This window comes from Strix aluco, chromosome 8 (genome assembly GCF_031877795.1).
Source record: "Strix aluco isolate bStrAlu1 chromosome 8, bStrAlu1.hap1, whole genome shotgun sequence".
NCBI classification, from domain to species: domain Eukaryota; kingdom Metazoa; phylum Chordata; class Aves; order Strigiformes; family Strigidae; genus Strix; species Strix aluco.
In genome coordinates this window covers 23,831,854-23,853,224 of record NC_133938.1, presented here as the reverse complement: position 1 = coordinate 23,853,224, position 21,371 = coordinate 23,831,854, and the positions used below count along the sequence as shown (strand labels likewise).

Genomic DNA, 21,371 nt, shown 5'->3' with positions numbered 1-21,371 from the left:
TAAAGGCAGTGACAGCAAAGGCTTGCTCAGCATCGCCCTTACATCTACTTTCTGAGGCCCTGGATGTTGGCTAGGATGACAGCCAAAAAAACAAACCCAACCAACTGTGACTGGCTTACGTGACAGGAGTTTAGAGAAGCTCATGTAAGGTGGTGCCATTTAAAAAAAAAACAAACAAGTGTTAAAATAGGTCATCACAGATGCCATTCATCTCTGTAATTATTTTGTGAAAAGCATTATTTTTTTCTTGGTCAGCTCCTGTAAATCTCCTTTTGGGGTATCAGAAGGAACTGGCCTGGCAGGAGGAGGATGCTGACAGTTGCATTAGCATAGGTGCAATGACCTTGAGGATAGGAACTGAAAAAAAACCTGAGGCTAAGGTTAAATTCAGTGGGGCCCTGCTACTGTATGATTTTTGTTTCTGATCTTATGCACAACTTCATCATTCCAAATCCATCACTTACCATTATGAGGCCCTTGACAAGATACAATCACCAGAATGACATTTACTCCAAATTCTTAGTCAGATTATTATTGATCGGTAGAGTTGAATGCTGCCTTTAAAAAGGCTGTGCCTGCCTTTCTCTGCACTCCTGCAAGGTACTTACTCTCTTGGAGACCGCGCCTAGACAAAGCAACACGATAAGGGGGTCCTGACAAACCAATCCACATGTCAGCACACGCTTCTCCCATCCTACTGCTGAATTGCTTAACTTTCAGACTTCAAAAGGATTTTGAAAACATTTCACCTGTACCCATCTAAGGTCCCCAACTGAGGTCTGTATAGGTCTGTACCATTTTAAAAGAGACTACTGCCTGAAAAAGGGTAGCAGAAGTGCAAGTTAGAACAAACCCATCAGCTCTGGTGGCTTCTCAAGCCAGAGCCCTTAAGGTGTGACGAGACAGGGATCCAGCCTGGAGGAAGGAAAGCTCTTGTGTTCTTTGGAGCACGTTTCTCTCTTCAGCCTCCGCCATTTTCAAAAGCTTCCATTTCAGCAAGGCTGGAGAGAGGGGCTGGCCCCCAGGAGAGGTGCAGGGATGGCCCAAGTGGCAGATGTACGGGAGCCACCTTCTCCATGGTGGTTGCACCATCCCATTCAATGCACATACACTACTTTATACCAGCTGAGGACTTGTAAAAACAACTTGTAGAAGGAGGGGAAACAAGTGTACGTATGGCTTCAAAAAACAAACAAAATCCCTGCGAAATGCAGACATAAACCATTTGTCCACTGTTTAATGTTTAAAAATGGCATATTCCCTATTACAGCTTAAAATTTCACAAAATGTTATGCCAAACCCCACATTTTTTCTGATTAACAAAAAGAGGGAACTGTTGAACTCTTTTTCAGAGACTTGCTTTTAAACCTATAAAACCTGAAGTTCATAAATGATGATGCTCAGCTACTGTTGAGTGCTGCAACAGATGATGGTGCAATTATAGAGAACTATGGGAAGATTATTCAGTAATAGTCTTCTGTCCTTTTTAATTATTTACAAATAAGCCATGAGATGCATAAAGCTAAAATAATATATTTTAATATGCAAACCCTGATATGTATTCTATATATGCATTCTAGCTGTCACCTTCCAGCTAGAAGGTCTAAAATATGCTTTTGGTGAATTCCTGCACCCCCAAAATTGCCAAAATTTTACCCGAGGAAAAAAAAAATCTATCCCATTAACCAAATCCTGTCCTGTCACTAGAGACAAGCAGTGCAAACTGAAGCTCACAGGGGTGAAGTAATCCAAAACCAAGCACCAATATAATGACTAAGAAGACTTTATAACTGGAAGAGGTTGGCAACAATGAACTTTAGTGAAATTGCTTCTGACAAGTTGAAAAGATAAAGGCATACTGTTAATTTTGGTTTTACTTAAGATGGTTTTAAAGCTTCCAGTTGAGAGTTTCAAACCGGTACAGTACAGAGAATAATATGTACTTCTAAGGAAGCAGTATTTGGGCATGATCCATTGCTGTCAGTAGAAGTCCTTCTGTTGACTTATACAGGGCACATTAATTTCAATGGAAGATCTTATTTTAAGTCCTGTTTATGGAAAGTCAGACACTGACTCTTAGGCATGAAATATACATCATGATTCACCTCTACCAGCTTTTTTAGTTATTGAAGGATACCTTTTTTAAAAAATCAAAGCCAGTGCTTCAGATAACAGAAAGCTTGTATCTTCTTATCCTTTTATTTTCAAAAGCTTCTCTTCTATTTCAGGAAAAGGGGGACTCCAGGTACAAACTGCTAGCAAAAATTTACCCCAAAATTTTAGTGAGGAAAGCTATAATGCTTGAACCCTTTAAACCCTTTACCTAATGTTTCTGGAAGTCTGAGCAAACTCTTGCGAAGCAAGGCACCTTGCTAGGTTATTTCTGCAGGCTATCCCTACAGTATTCATACTGCTTGGCAGATCCATATGGTCAAGGAAGCCAAGAGGCATGTCAGAGTCTGGAAGGCTGCGATAAAAATAGATGGGGAAAATAGCACATGTAGAAAGAGTTGTTTTAGCAGTCAGAAAATTACATTCTGTACTTTTTTCTACAGCTATGCTTATTGTTGTTTTTAAAAGATGAGGGCTTTTGTGTGGTTGCTTGCTATTCCTTTTTTTTTTTTACCTTTTTTTCTCCCAGTCATTTGTAAATGTCACCCACAAGCAGCTCTGTTTCTAGTTTTCACTGGAGGAAAGTGCCTTATGAGCAGGTGTAGATGGTAAAAATCAAATTGATGAGTTAAAATGATGGCTCCTGACAGTTTTACAGATAAAAACTTAAAATGCACCAGGATGCTGGAGAGATGCAGTATGTACATGTAAGAAAATGCTCTTCTCATCATAATGGTGTCCTCTTTTAAAGGTTTTACAACTACTTAGCTATAAAAATTCTCTCTGGGCTAAAGCCTTACATAAAATATCTCTGGTATAGTACAATTTCTTGCTTGTAATAAATATAATTAAAATTCATTTGTGCCCTTTTCTTTCCTCTCCTTTTTCATTTCTAAATTCCATATATACAATCTGCCTAAAGAACTAGAAGATAAGAAATAAAACCGTTTTACAGAAAATATGATACAGCAAACATCAAAGCTATGTGAAATCACTTATGCACATTGCCAAGCCAGCTCAGTGCCAAGGATTTTCATGTCCCTAGCTGTATTTGTACTTGTAGATCAAGGTGGTGTCACTGCAAGTGACCTGTGAAAATATAAACTTCCATACCTAAAATGTGTATCAACAGCCATTGTTTCTACAAGTAAATCAGGTACAGAACTACTTCCTAGTTTTCACCTAGTGACCAGTGTACACAGGGATATGGATCTCGTCAGTCAATGACCTTAATAGTTTCTGGGATTATTTTTGACTTTTCAGATCCAGCTAGTATTTATAGGCCTTGAAAAAAGTCAAGAAATATCTGGTTTAACAGATCTCTTACCTGGTTTTAGCTACTCATTTTTAAATAAGTATGTGGTTTTTTTATGTATCGGAAATCGCACCTTTGGCAAAACAGTATCAGTATTGTTTCAAAAAGAAAAAAAGCAGCAGTGGTACTCATGCTAAAATTCAGCAGCTCGCACAAATTCAGCCCTTCCTAAACTCTGAATAAAAACAAATGACAGGTTTTCATCCTTGCATAAGGAGATGGGTAATTTCCATGCTTTGTCAACAGGGACTGCTAATGCTTGTCTGGATTTCCCCTGCTCTGTTCCACAGCATAGAGCAGAAGGGATGAGAGAGCCTGATTATCATCTCTGTACATTTCTTTTTTTTTGAATGCTCTGGCAGAATACTGTGGGCTTAAATGTTTGCATGGGATGACTTGGGCTGTATATATGACTGGCTGCTTTATAAGTAACATAAATGTCTAAATGTTAAAATCATTATTTGGGAATCAACTTATTGACTATGCCTTCTCAAAGGACTCCAGGGGAGCCCGCTAACCAGAACAGTTGTCCTGATGTACACAGGGTTTGCAGAACTCTCGGCCGAGTTCACTCGGCTTTGTTTCAACTAAGATGCTTACAAATGGAATTTTAATATATGGAAGTGCCTCAAGAACCTGCATTTGGTTTCCAGTGATTCTTAGCTGGTACCAAGTACAAGTCCTGCAAGAAAGAAACATGAAACTCTGGGGTTTGGAGACATACAGGTACTAAGTGAAGAAGGAAAAAAATGTTTGTCCAGGTAATTTGGACAAACCTGAGCAGCATAAAAATAGCTCTGCTCAGTTCTGCCAAGTAAATCCAAAATTTGCACTCTGAGACTTGTCCATCACAGCGGGAGGAAATATAATATCACACTCCTCGTACACTGTCCTCAAAATGAGACAGCAGCCTGGAAAGCCAATACTGCACAGCTCACTTGGGACTGCAGGTCATTGCACCCGTGACCAAAACGTGTGAAAGCAAACTGGCTACTCCCTGTGAGGGGGGCGATCCTGCACCACTGCTCCTCCTGGCTGACTGTGTGACACTGGCGGGTTAGAAAGCAAAGGTCACTCTGCTGAAAGGTGGATTTATGCCCTCCCTGGAAAAAGAAAGTAATCTCTGTTTAGGGTTTTTTATCAGAGAAGGAGCGGGGTTGCCTGCTGCTTTGGGCCCTCAGCCCAGGAGAAGGGGGGTTGATGTGCTGTCCTACCCAGGCAAGGAGCCCCAGTCAGGATGTTGCTTTACTGCATTATCCCTCTGTACTCCAGAAAATCCTGTTAGAAGAGTCTTCCTGCAGTGAGCTGCAGGCTTGAGATCACCTCTGCCTCAGCAGAAGAGGTACAGATTACGATACATTGCTAGTAAAGATTTTATTTATAAAGTAGTATTGTTTTATTGCAGAAGGTGGCACTAAAGGTGCTGCTGAGGGGACATTTCTGGTCCAGCTGCACTGACAGCAAGCCATTCAGATTCCCCTATGGATGTCAAAGTATCCATTTTGCAGTAGAAGCCATTTATTTCTTCATAAAATTGCTGTCGCTGTTTGCACACCTAAACAAGACCAAATGCCCAAGTTCCCACAGAGTACTTGGGCAGCTCCCCCCCAGATATCCTCCTTGTCTGGTGAGGAAAGGTTCTTTGGGGGGCCTGGGGTGCTGAGGGCAGCAGGGGGAACACCAGCTCAGGTATCTGTGAGAACTTCACCTGCTGAGCCAAAATTGCCCCCAGCAAGTGGGTGTGGGTGCAGCAGGTGGCAGCAGGCAGCACAGGGCTGCTGTGAGCCACTACGGCTCCATCAGCATGAACCTTCCAGCCTGTGACAATCACCTCACTGGCCCTCCAGGAATTATCTGCTTGAAATTTTCTACGGACGGGAGAAAAGTGTTTAAGAAACAAGTTCTCCCCAATAGTGTTTTTTTGTTTTTTTTTTTTTGTTTGTTTGTTTTTTGTTTTTTTTTTACAAAAAACAATCTGAAATTAAAACATGACTGTATTATTTTGGTCTTGACATGGCCATTGATAACCTGCCAGTAAAAGGGATGTCTTCACAGCTGTTTTGTTCAAATGTCTGCATGGCATGGCTATTACCAGATGACAGAAGCCCTAAAATATTTTCTATTATTGCTGAAATTTTACATGACATGTTATAATCCCTTGCTTTTTAAGATCAAGTATTATTACAATAATAATTTATTGATCATTGTGTTAGCTACAAATGTCTAATATTTCCAGCTAACTTCAGGGGAAAAAATAAAATAGGAGAGCAAGTACCAAATGGAATAAAGGCAGTTTTATAAGCAGCAGTTAAGCAGTTTCCATGAAGTGTATTTATAAAATATACCTCTTGTTAAAAGGATGCACTTTTACACATAGTAGTGATATGTGCCTTAAAACTTTGCAACTGAAAATAAGCAGAAGCCCTTGGCTTTGTTTAGGAACACTGTTTTACTCCCAAATATTTTTAACAACTTCAGTACTTTGTGGGCGTGCTTTTTTTGCTTTGTTTAAGGTTTGAAAACATTCCAGTACCCAAAGTGTAACTGAGGAGAATAAAAAAAAGGCAACTGGATAGAGTTTTGTTAATGATTTACTGGGGAATCTTGATGTGTGATAATGAATAAAATGCAAATCTGTTTTACTGGCAATTCTCGGTTTTGATTTATGAGAAATTATTTTTTAGATTGCTTCCAGTTGGAATAAAAAAGATTTTACCAAACCTTTTTTTTTTCATTCCTGCTGTCATTAAGTATGTCCATTTTTTTCTCTTTTATGAAAGCGAGAACTCCTTTCCCAAGAAGTCCGAGGAACAAGGCACCTTTGAAGTGTCTGCGGGCAGGCTGCTACCAAAGGCACAGGTAGGCTGTCGCCTCCGTGCTGACCAGCGGGAGGGAGCCGTGGGGGGGGACGGAAGGAGCAAAGGGCATAGTGTGTGCTTCTTGCTTCCCTCTTGTCCTGCTAGCTGCTCTGCTCTGAGGCTGGAACGTAAGGACAAAAGTGGTACTTTGATGGGAACAGCCATGTCAGTGGAGTGGCGGAGGTGTCCTGCTCTATGCAGGGGAAGAGGAGAAGGGGCAGCGGGGCTGTAGCTCACCACAGAGGTCTTATGATACTAGAAATGAAATGAAATATCCAGTAATTAAAAAGGAAACACCAAAATAAAATCTCCGCATTCTGAAGGATAATGTTCTTTGCAACAATGACAAAGCAACGCTTGTATTAATTAAATGTCCTCAAGAGTTCAAAACAGATGAATGCAGGTACTGTAAATAAAGTCTGCAGTAACTTCGAGTTGTACATACTTTTAAAGTATACAACTATGAAAATCCACATTAAACAAGACAGTAACAATAGTGTCATCTTTAACTCCCTGTTCCTATTACCCCATGCTACCTAATAAGATTGCACAGATGGAACTAAAGTGAAGGATTGTATGCCCTTATTCAGCCCATAAAAGAAAAAAGCTTTTTTCTCATCAGCATATCTTAACAGTATTGTTCAATATTGTTTTAAAATGTCTTATCCAAGAATGCATGTATGCATGCCAAAATACTTTAAAAAATATATAATTTATTTCACATTTTGATTTATACATTACTCAGAAGAATATCTGTTCATTTAATTATTTCAGTAAACATAATAATGGTGGTATCACTAACAGTACTACAGAGTGTTTTCCCTTTTTTAAGGAATACGAGCCTACTTGTAATTAAAGGAATGCTATATTAATGATGCTGAAAGTCTCAGAGGGAAAAATTTAATGTCCACCTCATAACATTATGCCAAAATTACATGCACAGAAGACTTTTTAATAATCTTTGTTTCTTAATTTAGTTTTGATTGGCTATGAAATACAGAGTAGCACTTAAGGGCTCAAATTTCTACTGTCATCAGCATTTCTGCTCTATAAATTGTACAAATGCACAGGACTCCTGTCTGTAGACTTCTTTTCAAGCTTCTGTTTAACCTATGAAGAAAATTAGCTACAGGCAACAATAATTGCTGATAATTTCATCATCTTTTAGCCACTGGGATGTGGGATTGTGTTATGATAGCTAGGTCTAAACATAAGCAGAAAAGTGTTATTTTTACATTGCCATTTCAGCCGCAAAGACAGGTAACATAAATTCATCTCCCGTTTGCAAATTACAGCAATAGCCACTAGGAGTCTCCTGGTTAAATTCGTGATGAATTTACACACTAATCCTGGCTAAGGTTTGAATGCAAACCCCATGCTGAAGGCGAGGGAGGTGCGACTCTGGGGCAACAGGACCCCCAAGCTGTGAACAGCATCGTGGGGGCTCCTGATGCTTGTAGCAGGGGCACAGCCAGCAAATGTTTCAGAAATAGTCTGAAGCCACCTATGCACTATTCTTGTAGGGCAAAAGATGGTATCGATCATGAAAAGTCAGGTTTGTTTCTTTGTTAATGATTTACTGGACAGAATTTTGTGAAATTGTAACAAGCACTTACAAAGAAGGAGGTAGATTTCACCAATTGTTAGTTACTCCCTGGGGATTTAAAGCAGATTTGTTTTGTAAACTGAAATGCTGCAGGCCACAAGAACTAGCACCCCCAGGTACTTAAAAATTTGCTTACAGTATCTCTGCAAAGTGAATACTGCAGTTCTGAAAATGTGAAGTAGCTTCTTTCTCTTCTATTCTCTCCTTCCCCTTCCCTCTCCTCCCAGGCCAACTAAGCATAAGTGTATGGTGCCAGATACACTCTTACCAATGCCAAATGCTCAAAGTTCATCAATTACAGACCCACAGGAATGGTCATGCTGGCTCAAACGCCATGACCATCCAGTCCAACTCTGTGACTGACAAAGCACAGCCAAATTTCCTGGAAGGAATGCCACAGAAAGCAATTGTGCATTGCCTGCCAGCATGCATGTCTCGCTCTAAGCAGCTAAAATTTCTTTAAAATGTACACAGAGCCTGAGGTGACCCATCCACCCCCTCTGCAAGGGGCTGGTTATCCCCCAGGCAGGAGGAGTACTACCTGTTGGGGAAGGGTGCTGTCACATCCTCCTTACAGACACAAGCAACTCCATGGCCAGAAACCATAAGCATTCACTGCTCTAAACCATTCGTTTATATGTTTCTTTCATGCATCTCTCCTCTCAAGCAAAATCCTTTCCCAAGCCCTAAAAACCCTGAGCAACTTCAAAAATGATGCGATTTTAAACAAATAATGATTTGGAGGACTATTTATTTGGCTTCCACTTTTTGAGCTTCTCAGCCTCATTTTCAAACATTTCTCTGCAACCAGAAGGACTAAGAAAATAAAGATGATGTTTTAAATGAAAACTGAGAATCTCACATAATCATAGGACTCTAGGGGTTTGAGGTTTCAGAATAATCTCATGAGTTGTCAATACTGAATGTCACCAGAAACTATAATGTTATTCTCAGAATAGATTGCATAAAAGCAATTGTGGGATAGTTTTCCTGCTGTATGTTCCCCATAATACCTACAGATGCTGTCCTGGGAGGGATGACCCAAAGGTACTTAGAAGTGGTGAGCTGACACATGCTGGGTTTAGCTACCAACTAGCGACTCTTGCATTTTGCAACAAATCTGCATGTGCAAAACCCTTGTTATTCGGTCTGTCAACTCAACAAGCTCACCGAGTAAAAATTCATAATAGACTCTAAAAACATTTAATTCCATGGGGAATATGCAGAAATAAGTAGGATGCAAATTTTACCATTAACTGCCCATCTCTTCTGTGTGCTTGTGTGCACTGCAATGGATGATTGCATTGTGTATTATTGCAGACTATTATCATCTCCCTCTCACAAACTGCCTTAGATTTTACCATAAGCCCCCAGCAGGACTTGGGGTGAGCCTCTCAGTCTGGTTGTGTTTCAGGGATATAAGCTATACTACGCTGATAGCTGATACAGACTCAACAGTTAGTACCTTAGTCCGTATAGTCTGTGGCGAACAGAAAATTACTAAGCCTGATTGGGGAACTGATACGGAAACAAAACAGGAGGCTGCTTCAACCTCCTCCTCTTCCTGCAGAAGCAGGCCTGGCTGTTTGGTACCCTTGCTTATTGTTAGGATATCTGAAAGGACCCTGATCTCCTCCAAGTCAGCTTTAACCTGATTTCAGTAACAAAACACTGGTACATGGGTTTAGCATGGAAATATCCAATACTCACAACAATAAAACCAAGCATTTGTATAAGTTAGTTAGGCACTTCACCACGCTGAAAAGAAGCCTTTGGATCGCTGTCATTTCAGATTTGGAATTTTTTAGTGCAAGAACATGCCTAACAAGAATGTACTCTTTTCCACTGCCCACCTTCTTCAAGTATGTCAATGCTACCCTCTTAATTCATTTTCTAAAACTAAAAATGAACACAAAAATAAAAGAACTCTTCATTGGGAAATGCCAAAGGCTCAGCCCTACAAATATGTAAAACCTCATTTTGAAGGAAATGTGTAATTTCTACATGTAGCTACAGTACAGATAGACATGAAGCATTTTTAGGGATGAGAGTGCTCTGCTGCTGTGCAGTACCTCAGGAACGTCAAATATTTCTCTCATTTTCCCTATGTTTCAACTAAGTCAAGCCATTACCAATGCATATCTGAATATAGTGTATATGTACAATATACATCTATACTGAAAGCAAATACAACATCTATTGTGTAGGAGTCGGTCACTCTACACTCACATCACTAAATATACACCCTTGTTGTGTGCGCTCTCCGTCTTCCCAGTTCTTCCTCTTTCTCTACTTCTCGTGTCAGGACTCTTCTGGTGACCTTCTGCATCTCAAGGGCTTAAGCAGCAAGAGAGCTACAGCTGTAACCTCAGGTCATTCCCAAGCAAACTTTCATCCCCATCACAGCATCAAGGACCTTGCTAGGTCAAACATTTTCAGGGGGAGTTCTGGCACCATTTTTAATACTTAGATTTAATCAAAATGTCTTTTTTGCTTGTTTGTTTTTTGTTCAAAATCATTATTCTAACTAGAGAGTGGACTGATAACCAAGGCCTTCAGAAATGTAAAAAAATATTTAAGATGGGAACTGCTACAATGTTTATCTGCACTAAAAGGAAGAAAGAAGTTTGGCTGGACAGTTTCTTTTGCATTAGAAGAACAACTTTTCTTATTCACTACATGATGAGTTACTAATCATCACTGATTGAGGGCTAAATCACAGCTATTATTATTCTGAGGAAGAAAATACATTTCAAGATCAAGAAAAAAGAAAAAGACCATATTATGCAGAGCACGTTACTTTTATTTGTTTTTAAACAGTGGCTGCTTGAAGCTGCTTGGAGGTTTAGAGTGTCAAAGCCGTGTCAGCAGAGATGGATTAGTGGGCAGAGAGCAAGTGGTGCAGTCAAAGGTTCACAGTGAATGTAATTTATTCACGTAGCTCCGCAATTTGTCACGTGGCTATTACCATAATGTACGTGGGAAGCAGCTGCATGTGTGCAAATAATGCCCTAAATGTATGTGTGGTTGGACCTGAACTCCTTACAGAACAGTAGTGGTTGAAAATGATACGGTAAGGCATTTAAAGGCAAATTTCCTTTCTGCGGGGACACTGTCACACAGCAATGATGATTCATACACAGGCAAATAAATATTTTGTAGCCTCTTCTCAGTTATAATAACCCCACTTACCAGAACTCATTGTTTTCTCAAATCTAAATTATATAGGTAATGTGATATGTTTCCAGTGCTTTATTAATAGATGTAAGTACATATGTTTTGCATCTCAAACTCACATTTTCTAGTCAAGAAATACTGTATTTTCCACTGAATATTTAACACAAATACTCAGTGGCAAAAAAAATGAATTCTCCATGTTTGTGAGGTGAAGTTGAAGATTTCCTTTAACTCTAATGACCTCTTACAGCACGATCTATCAAACACTTGGGAGCAGCACAGCTGTAAAAGGTTGATATAGTGTCTGCCTGGTTTCTCATATCTGTACAATTGTTTACCAAACCCAACATTTCTAGAACTAGTCTCTAATTTTAGGAGCATCTAAATTAAGGAACTTGACTTTGGTCTCTTTTAATTGGCTTGAATGCCTACAGTTCCAGTTAAAGAAGAAAGCTGTCAGTAGTTGGTAGAGCTGGCCGCCACCTGAAGGTCTTTCTTGCTGCACTGTCCATACACACATGTATGGACCTGCTGGTATGCCCCTGCTGTGCGTGGTAGCAAGGCTCCGGCAGTGCGGCCCTCGGCTGCGTGGGCTTGACGGAAAAACTCCACCAGCCCAGCTCCCATGACCACATTTTGAACTTCTGCAGTTTGAGTTTTTAACAACAGTCTCCTGTTTGGAGATGATGCTGAATTATACCATGCTGTGCTGTTTTCAGGTGATTGTATTGGAACCAATTCACTCGAGTCTTTTGTGATCCAGGCAAACGCACCCCAGTTACGGGTTAGCGCACTAGGAGTTTTATGCTGCTTTCTTTTAAGTCATTAGAAGTTGACATAGAGAGACACCTAATTCAGACAAAGTCAAGTTAGGTCCCTGTAAGTAGAACATCTCATTGCCCAGCTTAATGTACTGCTCAGCATTTTGTTCAGCAGGACCTTTCACATCTGGAATATGATGCAGATTTTCTTGGATAATTACATGTGCGCTCTAGGGCTTCCATTTTGAAGCCATCTATCACAAATATATAACCACTAATTATGCAAAATGAAAAGCTTGCCTTACCATTGCACAGAAAGTCTCAGGAGGATCTCCACACGTTATGTCTGGGGGATCCAGAGTCACTTTTACGTATCTGATCATGTCTCTGGCTTCTGGCTGGCAGGCCATGTAATCCCATACTTTTCCTTCTTCTGTGTAAATCTGAGTCTTACACACATCATAGTGTCCCCACACAGAAGGGTAGTGCTGCATCACAGAGGATACGGTAACCCAGAGGGCGTGAAGTGACAGGAATCTTGACAAATACATTTCTAAATCCTTTTATGTCACCTTCGTAAGGATGCTCAGTACTGGCGTATGTGCAGTCTACAGATTATACATATACATACATATACATGTATATATTTTATAAAACAGGTTCCAACTCAAACGTGAAGCATTAGGACAGGGTGCTTGTTTCACTAAGTTGAAGACTTTGGTAGAAGCCACCCAGACCCCGATGACACCCTTTCACAGCAACTCAGCACTCGTCCTTTGTCTTATAACTTATTTGTCAGGGCTTCTTGTAAAAGATGTCCAATAGCAGAAAATAATTTGTGAAGTTGCAGGTCTTCAGCTACGCTGTTGATAACCCTGAGTGATCCTCCGTGTTCAGGGCTCACAGGGGATGCCCAGACGCCCTGATAAATCAGTATCCGAAGCAAAAGGATGAGTGTCTACAGGCCCGTGTCTGTTTCCCATCAATCATTCTTCTCTTCTGGCACCAGCACCCTTTTAGAAACAATAAGAGTTAGAGTTATTGTCCAAGAATCAATGCATTACAAAATATATGATATGTTGACATTTTGGAGGTTTGATGCAATATATAGCAAATTGGTATAATATGGATAACCTTTACTGTGGGTGCTGTGCTGGAATAAACAAACTACCAAAATCATTCACAGTGAAAAGTATTTTGACATGAAGGATTTAACTCTTCTCTAACAAAGACAGATTTATAATGTTCCAGGTGAGTTACAGGTTTCTGCTTCCAAAACTGTGTTTTCACCCTAGCGAAAGCGAACAGCAAACTACTGAACTCAACCATTGCCCAGATGGTGCAGGCAGGCGGGCAGGGGAGCAGGCAGCCCAGTGCCTTAGGGCAGCAGCAGGAAGGCTCTTTAATAAAAGTGACACAGAGATGGGTATCAGGGCTATCAGCACCTGATAGCCACTTGGCAAGAGGACCTCAGTGAGCTCCAAAAGCCTTACGGGTTTCTTGCTTTTCTAAACACCAAAAAAAAAAAAAAAAAGGGTAACAAAGATATTGTAAGCATGCTTCCGTTTCTTTGAAATTTCTCATTAATTCTGGAAGAGCTTTGTTCCTTTTGCTTTTTCTCTTTGGACTGTGATTTACTGATCAGACTGATGTAAAACCACTGATAAAGATAATGGTTCACTTGTAGCTTACTCTAAGGATGCTTTCTGCCTCTGTTACCTGGGTTTGGGGGTGAGGGTACCTGTGTACTCAGCATATATTTCATAGCAGATATACCCCTTTCCTCTCTTCAGAAGGCAACTAGAAATTCCCTCAGTTTGTATCACCTCAATCATATTATTACAGGTATAAAAAACTAGGATGTTATTACAATGACCTAAAATATACATTTGCTAAAAGACACAGGTAAAAATACAAATTATGTATGAGGGAAACTGCAAAGACAAGGTACCCTAAACACAGACAAGGAAAAGCAGGGCTAAGGAACTCCAACTCATTCCTCTCCACCTGTGCCTGGCATCAGCCCGTGCCAGCCGAGGACAGGGAGCCGGGGTGCTGGGTTCTCTGCAGGAGGAGGATTTCAGCCAGCTGCCGCAGCACCTCTGCACTCTTTTTCGTCTGGATGCTAAAATCTAAGCAAACCCGTCAGACAGATGTTAAGAAACAACCGTAAGTCACCACTTCCTGAAGCACACTTTGCTTGCTCCCAGTTTTAAATTCTGATCAGTGTTATGAACCCTCTTATACCCCAAAACCACGGGAAGAGGTATGTGACCTGGTGAGCTCCTTGGCATGTCACTTTGGTAATATGCTTTTTCAAAACTTCAGAGCTATTTGCAAACGGCGTCCCTATATTTAAATAATGCTTCATCTTAAACTGAGCTAAACTACAGACACTATGAAATGCCAACAGATGGTTGAATTGTGTTTCCATAGCAAAGTAATTTACAATAATTGCCGTATGGACGTAAATGCAATTTTCCATTATATTCATTTTATCGAGTGTTACCATACAACTCTCATATATTTTATCAGAATATGCAGAGAATATCTGAATTTTCATGCAATAATAATTCTCAATTAGTTCAAGAATTTGACACAAAAGCAGAAATATCTAAGACCAAATTAAAATTAAATCTTTTTAAGAAGCACACTGTGTAGTACCACTGTTTTTGTAGCGACCTTACATTATCTTTTGTTTTCAGTGGGAATGTTTACTTATTATCTTAGAATTCGGTAATTCAGAGAACACTTCCCATGTCATTCTAAAGACACCTCATACTCTTTCCCTCTAGTCCTTTACAATGTATTTTACTATTTTGCAGGGGAAAAAAAAAACCAAAACCCCGTAGCTTAGAACAGTCATTATACAAAAGGGAAACAACTACTCTGCTAAAAATGGAGCCAAATGATTTTAAATTTGTGACAAATCAAAAAATACTCTGTACTGGAGAAAGCTTGGTCATAGCTGGAATAAACAGTAGGTGAATATCATGTTTCTGTGTAGAAATAAGTTACTGACTTTAATTATCCTTAGACTACAAGCCTATATATTCAGGAAAAAATAGATTTGTTTTCTTTAATATTTTCCTTGCTAGCTCTTCAGTTACCCATAACCTTTTATAACTGCTGACACTCAGATCCACTAATAAACAGGACTGGATAAGATTAAAATAATATGAAGCAAGCCACTACCTTAACACACTGTGCTAAAATACTTCCCACATAACGAATTCTCATTAAAGTAAGCCAGAGTCATAATGATGGTCGTTACACAGAATTATAGACTATAACATCGATTGAATTTAGTGCACTGACAAGGAAAAAGTGCAGAGGAGTGCAAGACATCTGAGCATTAGGCAGCTGTAGCAGTGTACGACAGACATTCCTGACAAGAAGCAGCCAATTATAGCTTAAATTTCTGGCATATAACCAGTTCTGATTAATAGTTTTCCATTACATTACAGACATATTATTAATGTATTAAAAATGTCAAGCTTTGGCAAGAACTAATACAGCATGGCTCAGTTAGTCTGCAATATCTTCTTTTAATGAGCTTCCATTGATACAGAGAAAGATATTGACCAAAGCACATTAAGGATCATATGCTGAGCACTGCTGGGGTTTTTCTGATGGAGCTATGCGATTTCTCTTGCTTATATTTATTCCTGCAGAGTCACTCACGATATGCATTCTACATTTCCATGCTCTATCGCTAAGGACATACCTATTTGAATTATTCTGTAAAAAAAGATTTAGAATAACGTTTCTGAAGTTTACAGCTCTACCAGTTGCATAGTGCTCAGCCTCTAGCTATGGGCAACCCAAAGGTATTTTTTTTGTCCCCAGTAATGCCTGTGCATTTGACCTTACAAAGAAAGCAATCAAACAAATGAGGAATAACTAATGTGTGGTGCCTCAATCCCCTGCACCCCGTTGTGCCCTGCCAGTCGCACACCCTGGGTGTTGGGGGTCCACGGGGGTGGCAGAGAGGGAGCAGCATCCTTACAGACTGAGGGCAAGGGAACGGCGAACTGCTGGAAGGATGTTAGCTAATGTATGCAAAGCCTCCGGAGCACGCTGATCCCGGAGATCTCCTTTGTGGGGCAACAGCAGTATGAACTGCGGGACGTTTTGGGCCTTGAATGTGCCATGTGCCATAGCCTCTCTGCAACACGGAAAACACCGGGCGGCAACGGTGCTGAAGGCCACTTCTATGGCCCCTGCCTTCCCCCAGAGCACCGCTCCGTCTGCCAAGCACTGGACGTTCAGGCCACAGGGAGTATGTTATAGACACAAGAGAAGAACAGCACACAGCTGACCCCCAGACTAAAATCAGCTGTGAAGGCGGCTCTGAGCACATGCATCCCTTTCCAGGTGGGTAAGTCACACCTCACGCAACATTTTATTTCTGCAGCCTGAGCAGATACCCCCTTCACAGACCAGCTAAAATTCATCTTGGCAGAATCGGTGCCGCTAAAGAACTTCAGATCTCGTCAGGGGTTGTTAGCAAACACTCCTCCTCTGCCTCCTTCCATCACCGTGAAAATCCACCCCCTTCCCCACATAACTCCCCCTGCACAAAGCACGCCGGCTGGACACCTGCACAAGCTCCCTGCTGGGAAAGTCACTGTGCAAAGCGTACGGGTGGGCACCTGGCCTCCCTCTTCGGCAAACAGCAGGTACACGAAGGAGGTAATAAAATAACAAGCGATCGCCTCTCGCATGGACCGTGCATTTGATAAAGCGTACACTGCCGCCGCGCACGAGTAAGAGCGAGAGCCAAAACCAGTTTTAATAAAGCACAGCAGCCTGAGGAGACCCAGTTAAAATCAGGAAGCAAGGCAAGGAGTGCTGGCTGTCAACTCCCAACACCAGCATCTGCAGAACAATTTTTTTTTTTTTTTTTCCAAAGGAAACATGTTTTAAGTTTGTATCCCTAAGAGCTTCAGCAGATGAATGTATCTAATCAAGCCCAGGTAAAAAGATCCTTTGTGTCCACTCCAGTTATTAATTATTTAAAGACAGGTTAGAACGTATGAAATAATGCGTACTACAATACAGAACTAATCCTCATACCTGCAAGTTACTACATATAATAAAAAACCAAATGTTTTATACCTTGCTACACCTATACAGCTTGAGAACCTGGCACATATAAAGCTCCAGCATTTAAAAAAAAAAAAACCCAAACCCACCCAACCTCTTTTATAAATGCAAAATTATTCATCTATGCAAACAAGAAGGGGCCTTGTATTTAACGATTTAACTTTCCATCATACTTGGATGAAATACAGCATGTTCCAAACAATTGCTGTGGTGCCTTTGGACTCAAATGCTGCTCCAAAGTTTAGGTTTTATTTTTATTCAGCTTAGTTAACTATTTAGCACAAAAAGATTTTCTTGCCTCAGGAGGAATTTAAAATGTCAATACCTATTGGCTGAAGAAAATAAAATACAGCGTTCTACCACCAAAAAAACTGGGATTCAGCACTATACTTAAAATATTTCTGGTTTTCCCACATCATTCTTTGCTGAGTGACACCTCACACTACCGCTGCCATTACTTGCCGGGTATCATCAGCTGACAGCATATGGAGTAAAAGCACTTCAGCTATTTAAATTTTAGAGGCTTTGTATGTAGCTGCTTTAAGTTTCTCCTCTAGAATCTTTATAATTGTGCTTTATTGCCTTAAATATCTCTGTATCTAGCATCAATCTTTTCTGCTAGTTTTTCCTCTCAGAATTTAAGTTAGCATTTGGGGCGGCTACAGTTTTTTTGGCCATTATTTTTCACTCACAATAAGGTAATATATGCTCCTCAGGCAGTGCCCCCAGGGTATAGGGCTACCAAGCTTTCAAGTCGTGGCGTGAGCAGATGACACCTCAAAACTGAATGAAAACGAAAGCCTTCTGGACCCTGAATTTAGTCTGTGCTATTGCCAGATTTTACATACGTAGTTAGAAAGTTGGTGCCACTTCTTATCAGTCACAGGGCTGAGGGTTGATGGCAAAGTCCACGACTCCATATTGCCACTAACTGCTGGAAACTTTCTGGTAAACATCCTCTAAAACTCCAAAAATATGCCAGAAATCAGCGTTTGTTTGTTTGTTTTTTTTTTTTTTCCAAATAAAAAGCCAAACCAAAACAAAACCCCCACACACCAGAAAACAAGCCGGGCAAGGTTCTACTGTGGTTTTCTTCCCTTCGACTGGCTGCCCAGGCCACAGCTTCTCATCCTCAACCGCATTGTCCTTAGGCAAGACAGTGATTTATTCCCTCCTCAAAAGCATCTCCACCGTTTGTTTCACTCACTGTCTCTGCTAACATCTCCGCAGAAGTACGGCTGGCTCCTAGCACATCGGATCCGGAATATCGAAAAGTTGATTGCAGAACAATAAAAGTCTATTCAGCAGAGGCCAAAAATGCACATGCACCAACTTTCAGAGTAGGAAAGCATCTGTTTTATCGGGTTTAGCCGATCTGCGCTGCCCACCGCCATGTGCGGTTTCTTTAGGGGTTTTGTGCATGTGAACGGCGAGAGGAGCCGCCTGCGGTTTCCGATGCGAGGGAGGGAGGAGGGAGGGAGGGAGCCGTCCCCAGTCGGAGCACCCGCGGCCCGTCCGCGGCTCGGCGGCCAGCGGGGCCGCTCCCTGCACCGCCGCCCCCGCCCTCTGGCGAGCAGGACTCGCATCTGCCGCGCCCCCGCGCGGGAAAATCCGCGCTGAGGGGCGGGGGCCGGCGCGAGGCGCGGGCCCGGGCCCCTCCCTCGGGGCTCTCCCACCGCCCGCGCGCCGCGGCCGCGCCCCTTCAAAGCCCGGCGGGGCCCGGCCCGAGCTCCGCGGAGGAGGCAGCGCCGCGCAGGTACCGCCCCGCCCCGGCCCCCGCCGCGCTCCGCTCCGCGCCGGCGGCAGGGGGCGCGCGGCCCGCGCCTATCCGCGGCTCGGGCTTCCGCGGGGCGGGCGGGGGGGAAACACGGACGGGCACGCAGACAGACAGACACCGGCGCAGCACAGCCCCCCTCCGCGCCGCGCGCCACCCGTGTCCCATCCCGCCCCGGGGTGCGCGGGCGGGCGGTACTCACCGCTCGGGCTCGCCCTCGCCTCACCGCGGGGCGGCGCGGAGCTGCCGCGGCGCCGGGACGCGCTGGGGCTCCCTCGGCGGCGGCATGAGGGGCCGCGGGGCGGGCGGGGGGTGCTTCCCCCCGGGAAAGTTGCCGGCGGGGCGCGGGGGGGTTCGACGGGGCGCGGGCAGGGGCCGCTGCCGGCCCTAGGCACTTGTCGGCGTCGAAGTTTGGCGGCGCGCGAGCGGCGGGCGGTGCGCGGCGGCGGGGCGGGCGAGCGGCTGGGCGGGCGGGCTGCCGCTCTTCTCGGGCGCTCGGTGGGGCGGCGGGCGGTGCGCGGGCGCGCAGAGCATCGCCGCGGGCGCAGCGCAGGTGCTGCCCGCCGGGGCTCCCCGCCCGCCACCGCCGCTCAGGGCGGGGGCGTCCCCGCGCGGGGCGGCCGCGGCATGCGGGGCGAGCGGCGGGCGGAGCGCGCCCCTGGCCGGGGCTGCGGCGCGGCGGGCTCCGGCGGCGCGGCCAAACTTCGGGCGGCGGCAGTGCCTCCTCCTCCTCCTCCTCCTCCTCCTCCTCACTTCGGAGCGACCTCCCCGCGACTGCCGGCGAGTGGGGCGGCGGCAGCTACCCCACCTCCGGGCCCGCGCCGCGCGCGGCCCTAGCGCCGCCGCCGCGCCCGCCCCCCCGCCGCCGCGCTCCCCGCCCCGCCGCCCCCGCCGCGCCGACCGCCGGCGCCGCCTGCCCCGCGGGGGGGGCCCCGCCGCCCACCCCCCCCAGCAGCCCCGGCGGGGGCGGGAGCCGCCCAGGCCGGCAGCGCCGGGTCCGGCGGGGCTGCGGCTGCTCCCTTCCCGCTGGAGCAGCCTTACTCGCCCCTTGTTGTTTTCTTTTATTTCGGCTTCAGCCCGGTAACGCACACACGGGAGAGCCCCGTAAGTGCCGCCGCTGTCCGAGCCCGGAGCGCGGGCGGGCTGAGCCGAGCGGAGCGCCCCGCCGCAGCGGCGCTCGGGCGCGGGGACAGGGCAGCGTCCCGCCCGCCCCGCTGGAGGGTCCCCCCGCAGGGCTGGACGCGCCTGGAAAGCGCTGGTCCCTTCTCTGCCCCCAGCACCAAAGTGCCGCCGAAGCAGAGGGAAAGCGGTATTTGTAGTGTTGGGGTGCTGCCTGACCGCCCGCCTCGTACCGGTCCTCCTGGGCTCCAGAAAGATGCGAAAACTCCGGCCCCACGTTCTGCTCTGCCTGCCCGGGTCCCTCCTGCACCCGATCCGCTGCCGCTGTTTAAATGAGAGGCGCACACAGTTCTCCCCTTCAGACTTCTCCAGGCTAGAAAACAGTATCTAAAACTAATAACGGTTAGTGAGTCCCGTGTAGGAATTGTGCTTACTCTTGGCAAGTACCTGGTTACTGAATTTGATGGACTCCAGGTGCCAGCTCTGGGCAGTCGGACACTGGCCGTATTGTGAACGCTCAGGGGCTGTGTTTATCATTTCTTTGCGTGTTTTGCATGTTAAGAGGTGTTAAATGTGTTTATGTAGGCAACAGTGCTGTTCTCTTCGGTTGACAAGATTTGGCATTTTGCAATGCTCGGATGTAACCAGATGAAATGAGGCAGTGGATTTCCGGTAGAGTAAGAGGCTTGTTCTCTGCTTGGGCCATGGAATTTGGTAGGTTGTGTAAATAAGTGGCAGGAGCTATTAAGAAGAACATTTTACTTCTTACCCTTATGACCAGCTCAACCAGCAAATTAAAAAAGACACCTTCTAGTTCCTCCCAGCTTTCATTTCCCTGTGTGGGCAGTGGCGTTACTTTGCTCTTTCCATTCCTTCTCTGGCATCTCGGTGGCTGTGTTAGTGCAGGTACCACATACGTGGAAAAGCCGTTTGTCTGGGAAAGCCAGAAATGATCAAAAGGGTGGGAAAGTTCAGCTTCAGGGTTTTTCAGCCCCCAAAGCAGTTCCTGCTCTGTTTGCAGCCTCCTGGTGCAGGGAAATCGTCCCTGAGCTGGTACAAAAGAATGGAAGATGAGAATGAGTAATTTTCTCTTTCCACTTGAACTGGAAGCGCGTCAGGCATCGAGGCTCCATAGGGCCTTTTGTAAAGGAGAGGGGCAGAGTTTCACTGCAGTTGGAAGAAATGTGTTGTTTCCCTAGTTACAAGACAGATGGAGGGCTGTACAGCAAAGTGCAAGACACCGTATGCACTGAGCCAAGTCCCTGCAGTGGCACGTGCGGGTGGACCAGCCCTGCTGCCTGTGAGAGCTCTTGGGCACCTTCGCCTCGGAGGCGCTCCAGGCGCGGTGGCTTTCGCTGGCCATGAGTAGGTCTAGGTCGGCTGTTTACAGATGCTGTGAGGTTTGGGAGAGCTCGAGGAGGGCTCTCTTGCTTTAGATGCAAAGCGGGAGAGGAAGCCTCCTTTCCACGTGTGGAGAGCACAGCTCTTCACGCTACGATAATGCCAGCGGCAGTGGTGTACTCGGTGGAGAGCAGAGCTG

At 44.5% G+C, this 21,371-nt stretch overlaps 1 protein-coding gene across 8 annotated transcripts in view; it reads right to left on the bottom strand.

Annotated features, from left to right (window-relative positions):
• The window catches only part of NTNG1 (netrin G1), a 157,344-nt gene extending 138,291 nt beyond the window's left edge, over positions 1-19,053 (bottom strand). For 3 of the 8 annotated variants that reach the window (XM_074832661.1, XM_074832663.1, XM_074832664.1), the window contains exons 1-2: positions 17,995-18,603; positions 12,135-12,842 (exon numbers count right to left, since the gene is read on the bottom strand). In XM_074832661.1, coding sequence (XP_074688762.1) covers positions 12,135-12,380 — 246 coding nt within the window. In that variant the 5' untranslated portion in view covers positions 12,381-12,842; positions 17,995-18,603. Of the gene's footprint in view, positions 1-12,134; positions 12,843-17,786; positions 17,893-17,994; positions 18,605-18,914 lie in introns of those variants that run through there. The other 5 variants (XM_074832665.1, XM_074832657.1, XM_074832658.1 and 2 more) reach the window with 4 other exon arrangements.
• Positions 19,054-21,371: the final 2,318 nt, after the last annotated feature.